General features: G+C 33.5%; 3 protein-coding genes across 3 annotated transcripts; 2 read left to right on the top strand and 1 right to left on the bottom strand.

Moving 5' to 3' along the window:
* The first annotated feature begins 616 nt into the window (after nt 1–616).
* On the top strand, nt 617–6,328 carry LOC107773149 (sphingoid long-chain bases kinase 2, mitochondrial-like). Its single transcript, XM_075238356.1, has 12 exons — nt 617–931; nt 1,111–1,187; nt 2,102–2,155; nt 2,232–2,291; nt 2,881–2,958; nt 3,112–3,158; nt 3,252–3,292; nt 3,473–3,557; nt 4,167–4,281; nt 4,440–4,562; nt 4,668–4,768; nt 5,947–6,328. Exons 1-12 carry the CDS (start codon nt 763–765, stop codon nt 6,074–6,076), a joined length of 1,080 nt encoding a protein of 359 aa, XP_075094457.1. The 5' UTR covers nt 617–762; the 3' UTR covers nt 6,077–6,328.
* Nucleotides 6,329–7,146: 818 nt separating this feature from the next.
* Nucleotides 7,147–9,837, top strand: LOC107773151 (uncharacterized). Its single transcript, XM_016592600.2, has 4 exons — nt 7,147–7,720; nt 8,666–8,820; nt 8,899–8,965; nt 9,078–9,837. Exons 1-4 carry the CDS (start codon nt 7,342–7,344, stop codon nt 9,221–9,223), a joined length of 747 nt encoding a protein of 248 aa, XP_016448086.1. The 5' UTR covers nt 7,147–7,341; the 3' UTR covers nt 9,224–9,837.
* Nucleotides 9,838–9,868: 31 nt separating this feature from the next.
* Nucleotides 9,869–13,493, bottom strand: LOC107773150 (uncharacterized). The gene is made up of 3 exons (XM_016592599.2): nt 12,516–13,493; nt 10,310–10,846; nt 9,869–10,211 (listed from the first exon to the last, which is right to left on the bottom strand). Exons 1-3 carry the CDS (start codon nt 13,371–13,373, stop codon nt 10,116–10,118), a joined length of 1,491 nt encoding a protein of 496 aa, XP_016448085.1. The 5' UTR covers nt 13,374–13,493; the 3' UTR covers nt 9,869–10,115.
* Nucleotides 13,494–21,114: the final 7,621 nt, after the last annotated feature.

Genomic DNA, 21,114 nt, shown 5'->3' with positions numbered 1-21,114 from the left:
TAAAAAGTAATTTTCTAAAGCAATGTTTTTGTAAAAACTGAAAAAACAAATATTTTTTTTTTCCAGTTTTTACTTAAAAATATTTCAGATTTTTTCAGTTTTTAATTGCTTTAGAAAATTAATTTTAAGTATCTTTTTTTCAGTTTTTTTAAAGCAGTTTTTTTTATAAAAAAAACTGAAAAAAAAATATTTTCGTTTTTTCAGTTTTTAGTAATTTTTTTAAAAAATTCGGGTATGGGTAATGAGTCATTTTAATTAATTAGAAGATATTTAGAATTTGCCAATACGACGATGACATGTGTCCCTCCGTTTAAATGAGATTTATATTCGAATCCAAAGTATGAGCTTAGAGGTAATAGATAATCGAATAGTATAACGAGAGTTATTTTAGACCATTTTCGAAACTATAGCCACTATATTTGGCCTTTTGCCATTAATTCTAACATTTTGGCGTTAAGTGACTTTTCGTTGTATGAAAGGGAAAACAAAAGAGACGAGCAAACGGATTTAAACAACAAAAGGACACAACAAAGGATTGGAATTCAAAAACAGAAGCCTATTAGTCCAAAAATTACTCAGTAATTACACAACTAAGCAAACCCCATTTCATTTTTTCAACTCTCAACACTCCCATTGATCATCATTTGAAAAGCTTTTAATCACTCTCTGTATCCTCATCAAAAACCTCCCAACCCCACATAGAAAGGTGTGCCCTTTTACCATAATTATTAGAGTATATATAAAAATTTATTGCTACAAAGAATGATTATATATCAAGGTATAGTAGCAGTTGCAATGGCGAGAAATCCTTCTTTAATCAGAGCAGAACAGCCTATGGCTTCAGATCTCTCTTCAACCGACTGCACGGCTCTCCGCGGCGGCGCTTCCCTTCGCCGCCGCCGTGACCTCGTCTTCGTCGTTAATCCCCGAGGTTTTGTTTCTTTCATAAATTTTGTCTTTGTTGTTTTTTCGAATTAAGGTGTTGAATAACGTGTTTTTTTATTTTTATATTGGAATGCAATGAACTGAATTAATATAAAGGAATTAAATAGCAGCATTTGGGGATTGAGGTTTATATGATTGATTACTGTTTTGATTTTATTGGAGCAGGAGCTAATGGAACAACGGTTCAGCAATGGAAGAAGCTACTTCCTTTCCTTAGGTCTCGCTTTGGTGATGACTGTAATGTGAGTTTTTCCAACTTATGTTTTTTCCTTGCTTTTTTTTTTTTTCCGATGTTTAAGTTTCTAACTTTGGTAGAAAGTAGAACGTGTAATGTTTATTTTCTTGTTTTTATGAAAGTATTGTGTTTTCATATGAATTTGATGTTTTGTTTCAATATGTTAAGGCAATTTCTTTCAGAAGGTACAACTTTGTAATTGCTCACAAAAGCATATCTTTTCTTTATTTTCTACCCCTTTTTGAAAGTGATCCCCCCCCCCCTCCCAACACACACACACACACACACACACCAGTTTCCTGCAATCTATGGCTGTTTTTGGCGGATACCATTGTTATGACACTGAAAGATGCCTTCCGTTAGTAGACTTGTGAGAATGTTCATATAAAGTCAAGAACTATAACATACGGTAGTGGTCAATGCTCAGAACCACTTTCAAAATTCTCAAATACCAGGGTTGTTAGACTTCTCATGAACTAGATTGTATATGTTGAGTTAAATTTTGATTCCAGTACTTCTGGAAATTCAGGGTTTTGGTCAATGTAAGTTTTTACAACACGTCAAGGCTTTAAAAATGAATGAGGTGATGAAGCACATATTGGTAACATCTCTCTTTTTCATGCACGAGTATCCAAGAGATCCTCACAATCTCATTTTATGTTCTCCCAGTAAATACTAGAGAACCTAACATTTTTAAGCCTGCTCTTATTCTCAATTCTAAATTAAATATGGTGGGAGTATCATATAAGTTGATTTTCATAAGAATTTTCAACTGGTAGGATATACCCGTCCTACATGTAACTGATCGACGTGCTGTAACTTAAATGGAAATAAATGTCAAATGCAATGGCGCTGCTCCGATAGACTATAGTTCTTTATTAATGATTGTTTAGGTGAAAAAGTTCTCTCTATTTTGACCAGATATGCGAATCTTTAACTTCAGGTCCTTCTCATGCCATTGATATAACAAGAGAGGTAAACACCTAAACATCTGTGCTTTAAGCTAGTATCAGGTAGAATGCAGAAACTTTCATCTCAATTGTGCTGTCAGGCTATCCGTGAAGGAGCTGATGCTGTAATTGCAGTGGGCGGTGATGGGACTCTTCATGAGGTGCATCCTGCTTCTTTCTTGAAATCTAAAATCTCCTCTTTCTGCTTTCACACATCTGCTCACGTACATGTAGTTAGCACAAAAGAAGGAAACTGAAAGGAGTGGTGTGGCTTGTGTTTGGCTATCACTTAAATTCTATATTTGTTTTTCCGCATTTGCCTCTGAACCTCTCTTGGGTTAAGATTTTCAGTTGTCTTTTCTTCTAAGGTTCATCCAACCTTAAGACACTTAGATAGTATTCTGGCACAGATAAGAAGAAAATTAATAACTCCCATTGCTTCTAGTAGCCCAGAACTGCTATCCAGTTAAAAACTGTCAAGTAACAAATAAACAGCAGGTGGAATAGTGTTCATGTAAGTTTCTCTCACCTGCCATTATGGGTAGCTGGTGGTAGTATATCATCATTTTGGCTTAGTCATAAAATTCCCTTATCACTTTTTCCTTGAAATTGTCTTATTGCTCGCTTTTCTTTGCTGCAACTTCTATGACAGCCAGCAGATATTATAGCTCAAACAGGGTTTCATGTTTTTTTTTCCTGTTGGCACATGATGTCTGTGCTCATTATTAACTTTTTGCTCAATTGTTTCAGGTTGTTAATGGCTTCTTCTGCAGTGGAAAACCTGTTTGTAATCATGATATGAACTCCAGCCATTCAACTGCTCTTGGCGTAAGTCACCATTGGCTGATTGGCGTTGTTTACATCAAATTGAAAAGCTTGTCTTGAGATTTTGTGAAGTTCATTTTGTGTGTTAGTTGCATCATAAACTGCTTGGTATCAATTATCATGTGAAGATACCTAAATGGTCTCCTTTCTTAACAGATAATCCCTTTAGGTACTGGATCTGACTTTGCCAGGACGCTTGGCTGGTAACTGGAACTTCTGCTGTTTTTGTAGCTTAATTTTTTGTCATTTCCTTGCATAGCGTATTGGTATTTATAGATGGTCTTGCTTCTCATCAGGAAAAATGATCCTCATGACGCCATAGAACGCATTGCTAAAGGTACTTGGCAGAAAGACTCCATCTCTTGCTGTAGAAACTTCTGATCTGAAATATTATTTTGTCTTCTAATAAAAAGGAGAGAAAAAGAGATGTCCTACTCTATAGTAACAGCTTCAGTATTTCTATCCTTCGCCTTCTCCTTCCTTTTGCTGAAGAAAGTCTGATTTAGGTCTTTTGTAGGGCTGAAATCCAAAATTGATGTTGGATGCATAACTGGAGAAATTGGAGAATCCCATTACTTCATCAATGTTGCCGATATTCATCTGTAAGGACAGTTTCTAAAGATTCCTAAGTCTAAGGTTATGTTTGACACTTGGTGAGGGGAGGGGAGGGGAATCTGCAATCCTGGATCCATTCCCACTCTGCTATTAATTGGATTGGTAATTCCTGTATTACTGCTGATTTCATTGCTCCGGAACCCCCGTAAAATTGTGATTCTTGTTAAGGTGTGAGTGAGGTTAATTCTTAGGAAGATTAGACAGGCTAGCCGTGTCCTTACATTCACCATAATCTACTCTATTCTATTTCCCTTTTATTTACCCCTTCAAGGCATTGAGTCTTCACCAAAATTTGGCATTGAATAAAACGATTAGACAGGCTAGGCGTGTCCTCTACATTCTCTGGATTTACTCCATTCTGTTCTCCTTGTATTTGCCCCTTCAAGGAATTGAGTCTTCACCAAAGTTAGGCATTGCATGGAAAAGGGGATCTGATTCTAGCATATAGCAAATTGTGGGAAAGGAACTAAAATTCCTGGCTTTGTCGCCTTCATTCCATTCTTAGTGAGTAGTCGTATTCTTGTGTGCCAATGCAGTTCTAGCATCTGATCAGCAAATACATCTGATTGAACCTTGTAACTTCTAATGTTTTGCAGAAGTGCAAAAGCAGGTTATTATGCCTCAAGGTACAAGAAATTTGGAAACTTATGTTATGTTATTGGTGCTTTGCAAGCTTTCTTTCGGCACCACAACCAAGATTTAAGGATCAAGGTCAGTTTGGTTTACCTGCTGGAGTTGGGTATTTCTTAATTATTTGTAGCGAGGGTGGTGGTTCATTTTGCAATGCTCTGCATAGTCAATATATATTAGTCAGTCTTTCTGCTTTGCTTGTCCTTACTTATCAGTAGAAAAACAACATGATGATCTAGGTTGATGAGGGGGACTGGGAAGTATGTTCCCAAGTAACTGCTCTTTGTATTGGGAATGCAAAATATTTTGGTGGCGGAATGAAGATTACACCAAATGCCAACCCCTCAAGCGGGGATTATGAGGTGGAATGATTTCTCTTTGCCTGTCCTTGGTCATTATTTTCAACATCTCTGTTTTCCAAGAACTGTTTAGATGTGACTTACTGTGACTAATTACTTAATGTGCAGGTGGTCATCCTGCAGGACTTCAAGTGGTATGATTTCATTTTCAAAATGCATAAGCTGTACAATGGGACACACTTATCAGTGAAAAATGTATCTTCAAGAAGGTGTAGCGCCACTGCTTCAGAAAGAAAAAAGCATTTCTCATCTCTTCTTCAAATTTTATTGTGAATTCCAGATTGCCCATTGTTTACAGTAGTGCAACAGTGCATGTTGCATCACTACAGAGTTTATACATACAGGGGCGTATCTAGGGGGTTCCATGGGGCACGTGAACCCATGCTCCCCGCCCTAAATCATGTATAGTAATGTTATATTTTTTCAAAAAATATTTAAATGTATGTGTGTGCACTCATGCTCAAAGTATTATATGATGTTATGGTTATTGAGTGTACCTCTCTAGGTGAGGTTGTGAGTTCAAATCTTATGTCAATCTTGTTGTTTTTTCCTTTTTTTTTCTATAAGTAGACGCCCATGGGAGATGGGCGTGTCTGGTATTTTTTTTGGGTATTAATTAAGTACTTTTTCTTTTTATTTCTTTTTTTGTTTGGTTAATTCTTTCAAAATTTACACATTGAAATTCTTATTCTTCTTTTGTCGCTGTAAAATTTTATATGATTAAACAAAATGTGCATATTAAAACTAGTAGCAGTGTATGATGTAGCATATAGTCAATAGGTTCAAATGATCTCAATATTTTCAACATGGAAAATAGATATAGATGTAAGAAAATTACTATTTAAAAAAACAAAAATTTGAACTTATAATTCCAAAAGTGCAATGGGTACTAAGAACTAAATGTTGAACCCGTAAAATTTATATTCTGGATCCACCTCTTCTTAATAGTGCACCCATCCTGCCGAAATCCTGGATCCGCCTCTGTATACATAGCTACTGGTTTTTGTTTCAGCTTTTGAGAAAGTATGTCTTTATGATTCTGTGTTTTAACACCTAGTCTTGGGGGTTTCCCAGGTCATATACTACAATATCCATAAGAACCTCCAATAGTCACTTTAAGGGGTCTTTGTGTATTCATATTTGAATCACGACTCTCATCTGTGACTGGGATGCTTTTCCTTCTCTTCGTCTGCGTTTCCTTATTAAGCACTTTAATGCAAAAGGTTCTTTGTCAAAGTATGAAAGTCGAGGAGTAAAATTTCTCCAGCAATTTTTTATTTGTGCATGATTCATTTAACATACGAGACACTAGAAATGAACTGTTTATAATCTACTTAGCTTGGTTTTTGTTTATGAGATTCTTCAACAGTTTTATTTGTCTTTGCAGGGCACGTTCAATTGAAGTCGAAGAGATTGGAAGCAATGGCTCGATATATGTTCAGTCTGATGGAGAATTCTTAGGATTCCTTCCTAGGAAGTTTTCTATACTACCTGGTGTTATTGAACTAATTTGCTAATCTTAGTATTACTCTTTTTAGATAAAAGCTTAATGAAAGGACATGATTTTGGAAATAATTTATTAAGCAGTTTCTGTACTCCAATTTGGAGGCAAGGTGGTAGATTTCATGTGTCTAAGCCCATAGTTGCAGAAGATTGAACCCACTGTAAATGCTAGATATTTGAACTGGTCATGTTAACATTTCATTGTCTGCATTTCACAGGTTCACAGTTAATTGCTGCAGTAATTTGTTGAAGTTCAAATTAGTTTATCTTTTTGAAATGTCTTAAACAATTTTGGGCATAAAATTGTGCGTCGACAACATGAAGCAACATCCTGTGGACTCTTCTAACATGCACCTAGGGGTGGTTTGGTTACCTGAATTGTCACAAATTGTTTTGATATTAAATTTCGCACCAGTGGTGATGTATTTGGCTGGCTATGGGTTTTCGTATTACTAATATCCAAATTTGTCACACGAATTTCTGTACTATTTTATTAAAGGAGCATGTACATGATAAAAATGTCATTTATATTATCACTTTTTTAGTTAGATATTTTCTCTCGTATATTTCAAGAAAAGTTTGTGGTGTTGATTTAGAAGTTACTATAAAGTGTTTGAAATAAAATTATCATATTTAGTGCAATATTTCTTTATTTATCTCATACTTAAGCATGTCTCATTTTAAATTGCTTAAAATAGTTTTTTGTATGAGATAACTGAAAATTGATATTATATAGTAGTATTTATTTTGATTATTAATTGTAGTATGCTACTCATTTCAATAACAGAAGAAAACAAAAATAATATTTAAATTGGTAAGTTAATGAAAGTAGCTAAGTTTATCATTGGAACAAATACTCATCTAACTTAATACTTAAACACATGATTTAGATGCTAATACGATTGAACTAATATGTGATAACAAATGAGAATATTATAATGACTAATTACCATTTATCGAATTACGATTCATGTATAATTTGAGTAAGAATCTAATGCTCGGTGAGTGCCTTAATCAGTACATTTGTATCTTCAAACAGAGAATTTGAAATGTTAGTCTTGCAATATAGCCAAGTTTATATTTGTTCTGAGTATTACTAATTCTTTTTGGAATAAGATTGCATTGTAAAAATAACAAATGGAGTATTCCATTAATGGAAAAAGAGAAAAACAAAATTTCCGTGGTCAGTATTTAGTGAGGACAGATATTTTATAAGGCAAACCACGGGTCAAATAGTTCAATTTCAGCTTCCAACTGCCTAGCTTCTTTGTGTCTTGCTATGGCAACTTTTACTTCTTTTGCTTCTATTAGAATTCCAAATCTTCAGTCCAGCGACCGACGTTCTATTTTCAAGCCAAATGGTAGTCAGAAAATACATAAGCTGTTGCGATGCAATGCTGAAAACTCAACAAGTAACTCATCCGACAGTACTAGCACTAGTAGCCAAGCTTCTGAGTCCGACAATTTGCTGCTAAAGATGGCTTGGTATGGTTCTGAGTTTCTTGGCATTGCTGCATCTTTTTTCCGTTCTCCGACGGATGCTGAAGCTGATTCTGAGGGGAATTTGGAACTTGAAATTGATGAGTCTGGACTTGTTGATCGTGCCCTTGTGGCTGATACTATTAAAGATGACTTCCAACGATCCTACTTCGTTACAGGTATTTTTGTTGAAGACAATTAACTAACATTTTCAATCAATCGATAAGTCAGAATTAATTCGAAATTAGTTGGGATTGGCTATATTAATCTTTTTTATATATATCTACAAAATTCTCATTTCTTGTTGTGTCATACTATTTGGATCAAGTTGGTTTGTTGAGTATTACTAAGGAATAATAGCTTTTTGGAGATTTCGGCAAGAAAATCTTGAAATAAGTTCCGCACTCTATCCTCTGATAAGAATAAATTAGTTGTATAATTTATTAAGTTAATGATAGGATCGGGAACCCGGGTAGTGCGGAATATAGCCAAACAACGATATAATGGCAATAACAAAGACAATAGAAGTTGATAACAACGACAATTAAAGTAGATAAAGAAGATACAAATTTAACGTGGTTCGGTCAAAGTGACCTACGTCCACAAGCGGAGAGGAGCAATTTACTATAACAATAAGAGTACAAAAGAGAGTACAAAATTAGAGTAAACACTCTAATTAATCCCAAATACCCTAAGAGAATAACCTCACAAGATCACTCCAAAGAAAGGGTTCACACAAGTGCTTCCCAACACTAACTCTTATACAAAACACTCTTAATAAAGGAAGAAAGGAAGAAACAAGAAATGAAGACTCAAGTCTTATTGGTGTGTTTCCAAATGAGTAGAGAGTCCTCGTTATATAGGAAAAGAAGAAAGAAATGCTTGGCCTAACAATTGGCCACATCCTCTCAAAATACAAGGCCATTTATTTGGCCAACAAGGCCTTAAATAAAAGGCTCCAAATGTGCCAACAAGGCTAACAAATAAAAAGCCTAAAAATAAGGCCACCTTTTACGGTTACAATAATTAAGTTGTATCAGAACTTGACAATTTGCTGTTTATGAGATCAACGATTAAGTATTGACACTTGCAAATCCAATTAGCTTAAAAGTCTTTTGCTTCAGGAAACCTGACCCTTAATGCATATGAAGAGAATTGTGAATTTGCGGATCCAGCAGGTTCCTTCAAAGGGCTTACTCGGTTTAAAAGGAATTGCACTAATTTTGGTTACCTTGTTGAGAGATCAAATATGAAACTCGTGAAGTGGGAGGACTTTGAGGTAAGATCACAATTGATTGTGTAGCAATTTTTCTTGCTTAGTTTTGATGTTTACCAAATGCGCTGTCTGTAAATACAGGAGAAGGCGATTGGTCACTGGCGTTTCAGTTGCATACTGTCATTTCCATGGAAGCCCATTCTTTCAGGTTTGTGAAATCACTGCTTTTACATATAGAAAGCGTTTCTTATTTTTATGGGACATTCTACTGACTCTGATGCTTGTCGTTGCCCTTAACTCAACGTTACATTCTATTGCAGCAACTGGTTATACAGAATACTATTTCAATGAGAAATCTGGAAAGGTATGCAGGCATATAGAGCATTGGAATGTCCCAAAGATGGCTCTTCTGAAGCAAATCATAAGGCCTAGTAAGGGAATATGGCAGAAAAAAGCCAGTGGTTGAAGTAGTAATAGCTAATGATCCCTGTGAATTACAAGCCTCAAACTGGCTCAAAAACACCACATGAACAAGAATATAAACAGCATCAATACACCAGATCGATACTTTTAAGAGGAGGAAGGGCTGTTATGTGAATGGCGTCGAAAAAGAATGAAGGATGAGAAGAAAAAACACCTGAACATGGGCTCTAGCGCATTAAGCTCAACACAAGTGTTGCAGAAGTAGGGGATAAATTTTTCTTGCAGCATTTCACGACCAATTTAAGCTTTGGCCTTTACATGAGAAGTCTCCCTTTGAGTGTTAAGTCTTGCAGTTGGTCATATATGTCATCACATATGTTGAATGAACTAGGCTTTAGGTAAATAAATATTAAATACAGAGTGTGTGCAAGTATCTGAAACAAATTTGTAGAGTTTTTTATCAAGTGTATTTATATTGTTGTTTAGGCCGGTTCAACAGATTCACACATAGAATTATGCTGCTTTCATGAGCAAAATACAGAGAATTTGACGCATTCTTCCTTATATTCTAGATGTTGTTATTCTTCTTAGAATAGAAGAGTTACTACTATTATATTGTTCAAGTGATAGTACATTGATATTCTTCATTTCACAAAATTTCCTCACTATAAGTTTATACTATGAAATATAAGATTTTGAATTCTTTCTTGTATATTCCTCTTTCAAAGTATATGAAGATTAGGAGCTCACAGCCTCACATGAAGCAGTGTCTTAGCTTTTCCTATACATGGCAATATATGTAATCTGGAGCTCCTTTCGATTTCAGACCTAAAACAGAAAAAGGAAAAGAAAAGAAAAACTCAAGTGGGGTGGGGGGTACTACAAATAATGACATGAATAGTACTACAAATCCTCTTTAGTTTCTATCACTACAATTAGATGGTTTCACCTTCTCTGCATTCACCCACATCTACTAAAAGAGTGTCATTCTTGCTTGTTGGCAACACTCTGCAACAATTTCTTCTAGGAGACTGCTTGAAAACATTAAAAAAAAAAAAACATATTCATCAGCACATACCATAGTGACAAATACCTATTCAACAAAGATCACAAAACTAAAATTAATTACCTTATCCCATAAATTTGGATCAGGCTTCTTGTACACTTCCACGTGGCGTATGTCGGATGGATCAGCGCTAAGCCACTTGCACTTCTGTCCACGGACCCCATCATACACATATACGCTTGTTGTGTGATTGGTTGTCACGTATGCATTAGACAACAAATAGAAAACTGGTCTTTGGCAAGCATTTTTATGATATGTTCTTGTGTTGAATGTGAAGGAATTCTCATCACCAGTTGCATACCAATCATTAAATGTTGTAATGGGCTTTTCCATTTCACGGGCCGATGAGATGCCCCTATTTATCTGGACCGAATAGCCCCACGAGACAGAAATGGTCCATCCCCTGGGCCTATCATAACAAATGGACTGTTGCATGAGCCCAGCTGAGTCTAGTTTTATGGGCTTGTTGAGCCGTCTCAGGGCCTCAACTCGGCTTAATTTGGGGAACATGGGCTGGATTTTATCAAGATGATGAAGAGAAACTAGTGGTGCAATTGGATGGGCTGAGAGGAGGCCCATCGCACTGCCATGTAGATCAAACTGTTCCAGGTAAATATTGTCTTATTGTTAAATCATCAAATAATAAACATATACAGTATGCGTTAAAAACCGATATCGGTGCAAAACAATCGGAATTGTTACTCCACATATAAATATAGTTTAAAATTCTAAAAAACATATAATTATACTAAACTTGCTACAATTATAATTAGTTTTACAAATAAATAGAGCATAAATAACACATTAATTTCTAAGCAAAGATAATTATAAACCAAATATATCTTGATACCTAGATGACTAGATTTTAAAAAACAAATATAAGATTTGAAAATTTATTTCCCCAAGGTGTGTGGATCGGTTTAACTATATACACATGTCATATTGCTATTAATTAGTATTGTGATGCTTACCTTTTTGGTCCTATTGGTTTTATTTTTCTTGAGTGACTAATACCTTTGTTTTTCTATTTGTTATTGTTGATCTTATATTGGCTTAGTTCTACTTAAGTATTTTGATTTATATAAGTAGGTTGATGAGAAAGCTATATTGATATGATTTTAATATACTCAGATGGAAAATTGTTTAGTTGAACTACCATTTTCCTAATATAGTACTGGTACTAGTATTTGTGTTGCTATTATTGAAACCGCTGAAATAATTTCAGAAATAGGAAGGGAAAGTAGATAATTGTAGGCAACCAACCCACTTTATCTGGGAAAGTAGTTTAGTATTTGAGGATTGGATGCAACCCAGAACCTACCAATTCTAATTCACTATAACAACACATATTTTGCCCGGAAATATTGCAATTTGAATAATATTGGGCGCAAAAATAAAATAAAAAATTTAAAATCAAATTAATTTCAAACATACATCCATTCTTTCGGATTAGATTAGAAGGTAAAGAGTGCTACAGAGAAGTAGTATATGATTAAATTTCTCTGCCACCCCCCACAACCATTTTTTTTTCTTTCTAAGTACAATTCTCTTGGTGGAAGTTGCAGGTAATTTAAGAACTAATAGTAAGCCAATATATAAATGCTAAAGTTAATTATCCTCTCTGTGGAAGTACGGGTAATTTAAGACCATGATCCCATATATGGTTCTAGTCGATAAGACTTTATGCCACTTCTTTAGTAAACATCAAACCTATCTTACCCAAACCATACCACTAAATAGACTATGATTAAATTTTTACTTCCTCGTTCCTACCTGCATAAAAACAAAGGATATCTGATATACTATATCTGCTAGAACTAGCCAATGGGTGCAATTAAGATGTTGGGCTCACTTTTTTTCCTTAAATAAAATTACTATAACAATATTCGAGACTAATAATTAAAACCACATATTTGGTGATTTATATATGTCTTCTTAAACAATTTTGGTGCTACATGAACTCAAAAGTGGGTCAATTAATTTCGGAGAAAGAAGTTGGAAAATCGCCTTGCAATAAACTACAAAATCTCTCCTACTTTCCTTATCCGATCCCCTTCTTTAATTATTTGTTATTTTAGGGAATAAATATATTGTCCTTTAATTACGGACCTCGTAGTTGGTATGATTCCATTGACTCAATTAAACGAAAGGTCATGGTATTAACTACTAAGTTACCTAAGAAGAAGGACCGTAAATTGAATTCATGAGTTTAACTATCACGTAGAATACTAATAACAACCCGTCTCAATTCCAAACAAGAAGAACAAACCTGGTGAAATCCAACTTCTTTGGTGAGAGGAACTCCAAGTTCAGCCAAACAAGCTTGAATCCTATCATCTGATCCATACAAATGAGGATACTTCCCAATGCACTTATCTTGTATTTTCTCAAGAGCCTTAGCCAATGGATAACTTAAAGCAAAACCTCCACCTCCATATGCCATATTATATGAAAACTCATGATTCTGCCAATGTGTTTCCGATACACTCCCTATGTAATAATACTGATTATGATCATATTTCCTCAATACCCTAACCAAATTTTCAGGCACAAAAAATGTATCATCATCTCCCATCACAAACCATCTCACGTTTTTCAAATCCATCCTTACTGTTTCTGATATGATTCGCGATATACGAATTCCTGATCGATCGCCCTTTTTGTTAGTGTACTTAAATCTTGATGTGTCACTTGAAATCTTGATTTCTGGAAGAGAAGTAACGTTAGAATTACTCGAGCTGCTTTGATTCTTCGACATAGGTTTGTCTAACCATACAAATCCACGCATTTTATTTGGCTTCCACCATAATTTTACGTACTCTTTTCTATAATTCCATGTAGTACGTGACGATCCAATGCCAAAAACAATATGGTGAAGCTGAGTTTTTTCTGGGGTTTGGATAGTGTTTGCCTGGTTTTCTTCGTTAAATCTAATAAAAATACCTAAAGGTTTTTGGGTGGACTTGAATGAAGGGTTTAAGAAAATTAAAGAGTAAAAAACGCATAAAAGACAAAAGAAGAAGATGAAGGTGATCATGATTCTGGGAAGTACTCTTCTAAAAGTGTTTAGCACATTATTTGTTTCAGCAATAATAAAGGAGACCACATCTTGTGGTCTGTTTTTCATTGTTTGGCCTTTCTGGGATGTCAGAAAATCAAATTAACCAAAAAAAAAAAAAAAATGTTCCTAGGAAAGAACAAAGTGACACTTCCTCTGCAAAACCTGAAATTTTCCCCAAATAATAAGGAAGGAGATGGAAGGGGAGAGGTTTAATTTGATGGAAATTGGGGATAATAAGGCTAGCTATTTGAAGTTTCAGTTTGATACAGACTCTAAAGTCTTAACACCTTTTTGAACACTTATAGGAGTAGAAGCTTGATACAAGTAAACAACCTTTCTTTTCTGGTTTAATTAATGATTGATTCGAGCATTCATTAAAAATAAAGTTTTTATTTTAAAGATAATTCTCTTGCAAAATAAGGTAAACTAATTGTGGTAGATATCCGTGTTTATTTGATTGGAAGTTCGAAAACAAACTATATATGCTAACTAATACTATATCATTGTATATTTGATATAATGCTACAAAGCAGCTGGCTTTTATAGTTCATGGACGGTTTACCATAAAAACAAGATTAGTTGATATAGAAGGAAAAAGAATATACTGGTATTATTAAACCTTATCCCTAAAAAGACTTGTTTAATATAAAAAATATCAACAAATTAATTAACATTAGTAAGTAGTAGCAAAGAGGATTTACCTGTTAATTTATTGGAGTTACTTCTTTGGGTAGTGAATTTGGTTTGTTAATTTGGAAATTCTTTCAAGTTTATTGTATAATAATATTTTTTTCCCCCGTGAATGGTAAGTGCGAGCTTAAGACGTTAAAATGAGTGATTAATGGAATCTTGAAAGCATTTTCGGAATAAAATATACACTTGCCCAAAAACATCATAGCTCGTTACTTAATTGGTCAAAAGATGGAATCTTGCTGTAAAATAAAGTAATTTCAACTACGTATTAGCTTTCTGGAATCTTCTTTTTACAAATATTTTGCTCATTGAATTATCTACCAAATGACTAAAACTCTAATAATTGTTTATCTAGTTGAGCCGAGGGTCTTTCGGAAACAGCCTCTCTACTTCTTCGGGGTAGGGGTAAGATCTGCGTACACACTACCCTTCCCAGACCCCATTAGTAAGATTTTACTGGATCGTTGTTGTTATTGTTGTTGTAGCTAAATAGTAATCATAAATGGAAAGTCATACTTTGGGCTTTTAGTTACGTGTTAGTGAAATTTTCTGTGCTAATCCTTTTTTGTATTAATGGCCCTCTTTATTGATATTTCAGATCACACTCTAAATTTTTATTTTTTTTTAGCAAACTCAATATCTTATGATAAAACATTAAACTAATCTAATATTATTACAAATATTGGACCACAATCTAATGTTTTGTAAGTAATTATTAGATCCAAGTCTAATATTATCTAAAAATGTAATATTCAAAGATTACATTTACACAACTTTTTAAAATAAGGACAAAATCTAAATAGTAATCTAAAAAAGGCACATTTACATAAATCTACCTCTATGCTATTAGTTAGTCAATTGGCTCTGGGTCATTGAGCCCAATAGGTGAACAGAAGCATAGAGTTTCTCAAATTTCAAAGGGCTTTTGCATCTATACCCGGTTTTGGTGTCACAATTGAATCTATATCCACTTTGCAAATTTTTTTGCAAGTCTACCCACTTTACGATCAATTTCAGACTTATGGGTCTAAAGTTTAAAAAAAATTAGTCCGAAGTAAAAAGAATTGCACTTCAGATGCACTTAAGGCCAAATAGGTCTGAAGTGCAACCAATGGTTACATGCACTTAAGGCCAATAAGGCTGAAGTGAAAAATTACACTTCAGATACACTTAAGGCCGAAAGGTCTGAAGTGTAACAAACGTTTTCCTACACTTAAGGCCAATAAGTTTGAAGTGAAAAATTACACTTCAGATGCACTTAAGGCCAAATAGGTCTGAAATGCAACCAATGGTTAAGGCCAATAAGTCTGAAATGAAAAATTACACTTTAGATGCACTTAAGGCCAAAAGGTCTGAAGTGCAACAAACGTTTTCCTACAACTTAAGGCCAACAAGTCTGAAATAAAAAATTGCACTTTAACTTAAGGCCAAAAGGTCTGAAGTGTAACCAAAGTTTTCGTGTACTTAGGGGTCGCTTGGTTTGCGGACAAAATTATCCTGGGATTATAATCCGAGGATTAATAATCATGGGATTATTTAGTACTATATGGTTCGTTTGGTACATTGGATTAAAAGTGGGATATGCAATGTATAGTACAAAATATGTGTTTTGTTTAAAGTTGGTTTAATTTTTATTTTCAATTTTAACCTTTGATGTTCAACTGGCTTAGAAAAACTGCCATAGCAACAAGAAAATATTGTTAGTAATTTCACCATTCCGTTCTCAGCATTATCGGCAGAGCCGACATAATCAATATTGTTCATCTGCTTTTATGCTACTCTATTAGTTGGTAAATGAGACAATTAGCATGCATCTATGCTAATTTACAGAGAGTATCATAAAGGAGATTTTTCACTAGATTCTTTGAAAATAAAGAACATTGTCCTAATTAAGGAGGCAAAGCTCCAACCTTAAACTAAAAATAATATGTACAAGAAATTTACAGAAGCAACAATATCTGCGAAATCCAAGTAAGGAACGTAATAGCCAACAAAATAGCAGTTGCCATTAGAATCCCAACCGATGGTGTGTTGAACGTTTTGATCTTTTTCGCGAAAAAGCTAATTAGGCAAAAATCGTAATTCAGCCATGCCAAAAATTTGAAAAGTTGCGCTACTCAACTGAGCTTCAAATAGTCCAAATGACGGATAAAACAACACCAATTTGGTCATTTCATAATTTTTTCCCATTATAAGTTATCATGGTATAAGTTATTCCACCTAAGAGATGGGATAATTTAATCCCAAATTGTGGTAATATATTATACTGGATTTAATTAATACCTCAAATCAAACATGGGATAAATTTTATCCCAAATTCTATACCACCTTATCCCATGAACCAAACGACCCCTTAAGGCCAAATAGGCCTGAAGTGCAAATTGCTCAGAAATATAAATTTGTTCTTCGAATTTTAACAATCCAATATATGATTTAATATCTAAATCTACTCCAAATGAGCTCAAATTTGAAACATAACATCCAAATATGTCCAAGAACAAACTTCAATCATCAATTTGTCAAAACAACAATAAATCTAGCAAACCCATTTTGCAATTAAAGAAAAAAAAAATCCTAAGAAATAGTAAAAAATAAAGCGCCACAACAGCTCACCATTGTAAAATATCATAAACTACCTTAAAATATGTTTACAAATACCATATAAAATCACTGTTACCCGAAGAAGAAGAAGAAGGAAGAGGAGGAGGAGGAGAAGAAGAAGAAGGAGAAAAAGGCGTGAAGTTGTTTAAACAATGGGTACAAGTTAAAAAAATTAAAAAGTGAGTACATGTTAAATGGGGGCGACCAAATAGGGCGCCACGTGTAATTTTTACAATTTCAAAAAAAAAAAACTACCTAATTATTATGTTCGAGTAATAGAAGGTAACCTTTCTCTTATACTAGTTTTAGTATACGTGTGTTGCACGTATGTATAGTGTCTATCAATTAAAAATATATACATTGGCGTTAAAATAAAATACAATATTTAGTTAAATGATAAAAATAATTTTTCTCATAGTAATTGTATTAAATATCTTCTGAATATGCATAGATGATGAATTTGTTAAATTAATTGTATATTATTTTGTAATTATACATATCTTATAATATGATTAACAAATATGTTAAATTGTATCTCACCTAACATATCATTATGAGTACATTTTGACTTCTACTATTTCATCCTTATTTCTTTAAGTTGGCATTGAACCAATTTAATTCTTAATACGATAATTAAATTCTATTTTATATTCTTATTTCTTTTATCGCCGATAGTCTTTTTCTAAAAAATATTTTATGTACTTTAAGATTTGTGTAAACTTAAAAAATAATTTTACCTATATGATGAATTTGGAAAGGAATAAAATTAGATTATTTTTCTAGTTAGTTAATTCAAATTCGGGGAAAAGAGGTTAATTCAAATACTTAATTAATTTTTTTAATCACTAATAGAATTAATTTATGTTTCGAGAATTTAAATTATTAATATTAGCTCATTGCATAAAATAAATATTTAATTATAACTATATGTTTATCCACAATTTTGTTTTTGTCAAATGATAAATAATCGAACTTTTGCGCTTTATGTTTCTCGTGGCGTTAGTGTCACACCTCATTTTTCTCGAGGGGATAGGGGATAGGGAGTTTTTTCAATTTAAGTGACATTATTCAAAATGGGATTATTTATTTATTCAGAGTCGCCACTTGGAATAATTTATGGTGTCCCAAGTCACCGATTTATTTTAGAATCCCAAATCGAGGAAATTTGACTCTTATTTTTGGTTCGCGAACACAGAAGACCGGGTAAAAAATTCTGTTAACCTGGAAGAAGGTGTGAGGCACTCCCGAGTTCCGTGATTTTAGCACGGTCGCTTAACAATTAATACTTGGCGTAATTATCTGATTTATTACATGTTTTAAACCCATTGTGCATTTTTGTCTTTTACCGCTTTTTAATATTTATGGAATTTATTTGAACAATTCGTGATGTCACACACTTGTCGTTTTGGTACACATTGCGAACCGCGCCACGTGAAATGCACCCGCAATTTACAACATGTTTATTTTTATTATTATTTGAAGTTATGGTCAAGTTGCGTGAAACACGCACTTGAATTGGGGTTTACGTATCATGACTATGCCACAAGAACCGTACCCATAGTCACGATGATTTATTATTAATCGCGCCTAAATCAAGCTACGGTATTCGAATATTATTCAATTACTAATTTTGACATTATTGTAAGGTCATGAGGTATGTATATTGTTATGAAGGAAATGAAGTAAATTAATTATGGATAAAGTTGGCTAGCTTGTGAATGTTTATTTGTTTTTGGTCATGTGCAACAATTAACCCATAAATACGTTAGGGAAATCCAATTAAACTCTTACACCAATCATGGCCCAACCTAATCTCTTATAATTTTACTGCTAACCAATATTTGAAACTAGACTAAATTTATGGCAGGAATAGATAGATACAGGCAGGACCAATTTAGTCACTAAGATAGGAGATCAAAATGAAACTAAAGCATGCTAAAATGGAAAGACATCACTTCATTGAATAAACAAGAAAAGTAACAAATTAATACATATTCATCAAAAAAAAAATAACCATATGAACTACTAAAAAGGACAATAAATTAATCTTAACAAATACTCAACATGAGAACAAATTAATCTTAGCACACTCAGATGCGAGCTCGATCTTATCATACTCAAAGTTAAATTAAAACAGAGTGACCCAAAACATTAATGAGAAAAACAAACAAAATAGAAAGAGAAGTGAACCTTTGTATTGATGATTGTGGATTTAAATTACAGCCACTCAATGATCGGATAGCTCTCAACTGGACCCTTCGGACCACAGAAAACTCGAGCGGTAAATCTCAACTTGCAACCTCAATCGACCTTGCAAAACTGACGATTTAGTGGCTATTTTTGGAGCTTTTTTTGGGGGGGAGGGGGGTTAATGGGGGATTAATGATGGCTCAAAAGTGGTCAAGAGCTAGTAGTTTTGGGATGGTGAAGCTGCTGGATTTTTCGAAAGAAAACCGAAGAAAGAATGACACGAGTAGAAATTTCCTTATCCCAGAAGAAGAAAATAATTTTTTCTCAATTCCTTCCTCCCTTTTTTTTTGCTTTCTCTCCTCTTTTTTCATCACATTTCTCTTCTATTTATAGAAAAAAAAATCGAAATTTTCAGATTTTTTTATTTTTTATTTTTATTTTTAATTAAAAAATATTCCACTTCCCATTTTTCTTTTTTTTAAAAAACATAATTCCCCACTTTCCTTTACTTTTATTTTTTAATTTCTCACTTTATTTACTTTTAATATATTTAAAATCCCACTTTTTTACTTTTCTTTTTTTATTTCCCAATTATTTTACTTTTCTTTTTTTATTTTTCACTTACTTTTACTTTTTTTTTAAAACAAAAATTCAGATACCCTTACTTTTATTTTTTAATTCCAAATTTATTTTACTTTTTATTTTTTAAATTTTCACATTCTTTTACTTTTATTTTTATAATTTTTCACTTTCTTTTACTTTTTTTATTAAATAATTTCTACCTACTTTTACTTTTACTTTTACTTTTTACTTTTATATTTCTACTTTCCTATTTTTTAATTCCCATCCGAAATTTGTTTTAAAAAAAATAATAATAATTAAGTTTTATTTATTTTTGGTTTTTAATTTATTTTATTTAAAAATAAAGATAAAAATAATACTAATAGTAATAATTGACCTTTTAAATTATTAATAATTTCTCTCTCTCTCTCTCTCTCTCTCTCTATATATATATATATATATATATATATATAAGTGTAACAAAGCTAAAAAATATATATTAAATTCTGAAAATATTTACATAGTAGAAGGTGATAAAAATTCAAATATAGTCAAAAATTAGGTGCTCACAGCTGCCCCTCTTTGCTTGGAAACATGAAGAGTTTTCAGGCAAAGACTAGGTGAGCCACATGACTATTTTTTTACCAAACCAGTATTCAAAAGGAAAAGAAATAAAAGATAGGGTGCAACCGAGTCCTGGTTTTGGACAGCCTACATATCCCGAGTTATAGGAGAATCAGGTCGCGTGTAGTTCAAGGAGAATAGTGGAATGATGAGTTGAGGAGTCGAGTGAGGTTCCGTCGAGGCTCCGGTCCGCGGTCCTGCTATTATATCAAAATAAAAAAGAAACTAAACAAGCCTATCAATTATGAGTTACAAGATTCCTATCTATGAGTCTTCAGAAACTTGATCTTGAGACTTGACTGGTTCTTCATGCAGACTCTGATCTAAACCTTGATGCTCGCTAGCTGTAGGTTCTAGTTCATTGTTCTATAGCTTCTTCTAATCAAAACGGGACTCCAATGCTCGTGGCTTCAGTCATGTCTTAGCATTCCATATCTTTTCAATTGCTTTTGCATTTTGGATTCACTTATTTTTTTTTCTTTTATTCTGAATTGAGACTTCTTCTTTTGGTCATCTCGAACCCTGTGCCTCGAGGTAAAACCTACTCAGACACCAAAACAAACAATCGAACGAAATTTTTCTGCCCCAGTTTGCACTAGGAAAATTTTGTGAGTTATTGTAACAAAATTCTAAACTACTTCTTTATTGAAAGCAATAAAAGGTCGGGAGTGGTTTACCCTGAAAATGTCATATTTTTTTATTTTTTATTTTTGGATTGTATTCTTTTATTGTCAAAAGGATGTCTCAACTAAGGATTAGTGTACCTTATGTCGGGAAAATGTGGCCAGGGAATGGGATACCCTATATTGGCAAAGATATCGGGGAATGGTGTACCCTGCATTTAAGATCAAATCAACTAGGGAGTGGAGACCCTATGTTGGAAAAGCGACTAGGTAGTGGAAACTCTATGTCAAAAATAAAATTAACTAGGGAGTGGAGACCCTATGTTGGAAAAGATGACTAGGGAGTGGGGACTTTATGTATACAATAACATCAACTAGGGAGTGGAAACCCTATGTTGCAAAAGCGACTAGGGAGTGGAGACCCTATGTCTAAAAATATCAACTAGGGAGTGGAGACCCTATGTTGAAAAAGAAACTAGGGAGTGGAGACCCTATGTCTAAAAATTATCAACTAG

This window comes from Nicotiana tabacum, chromosome 19, assembly GCF_000715075.1.
Source record: "Nicotiana tabacum cultivar K326 chromosome 19, ASM71507v2, whole genome shotgun sequence".
Taxonomy (NCBI): Eukaryota; Viridiplantae; Streptophyta; class Magnoliopsida; order Solanales; family Solanaceae; genus Nicotiana; species Nicotiana tabacum.
This window is presented reverse-complemented; position numbering and strand designations above follow the sequence as displayed.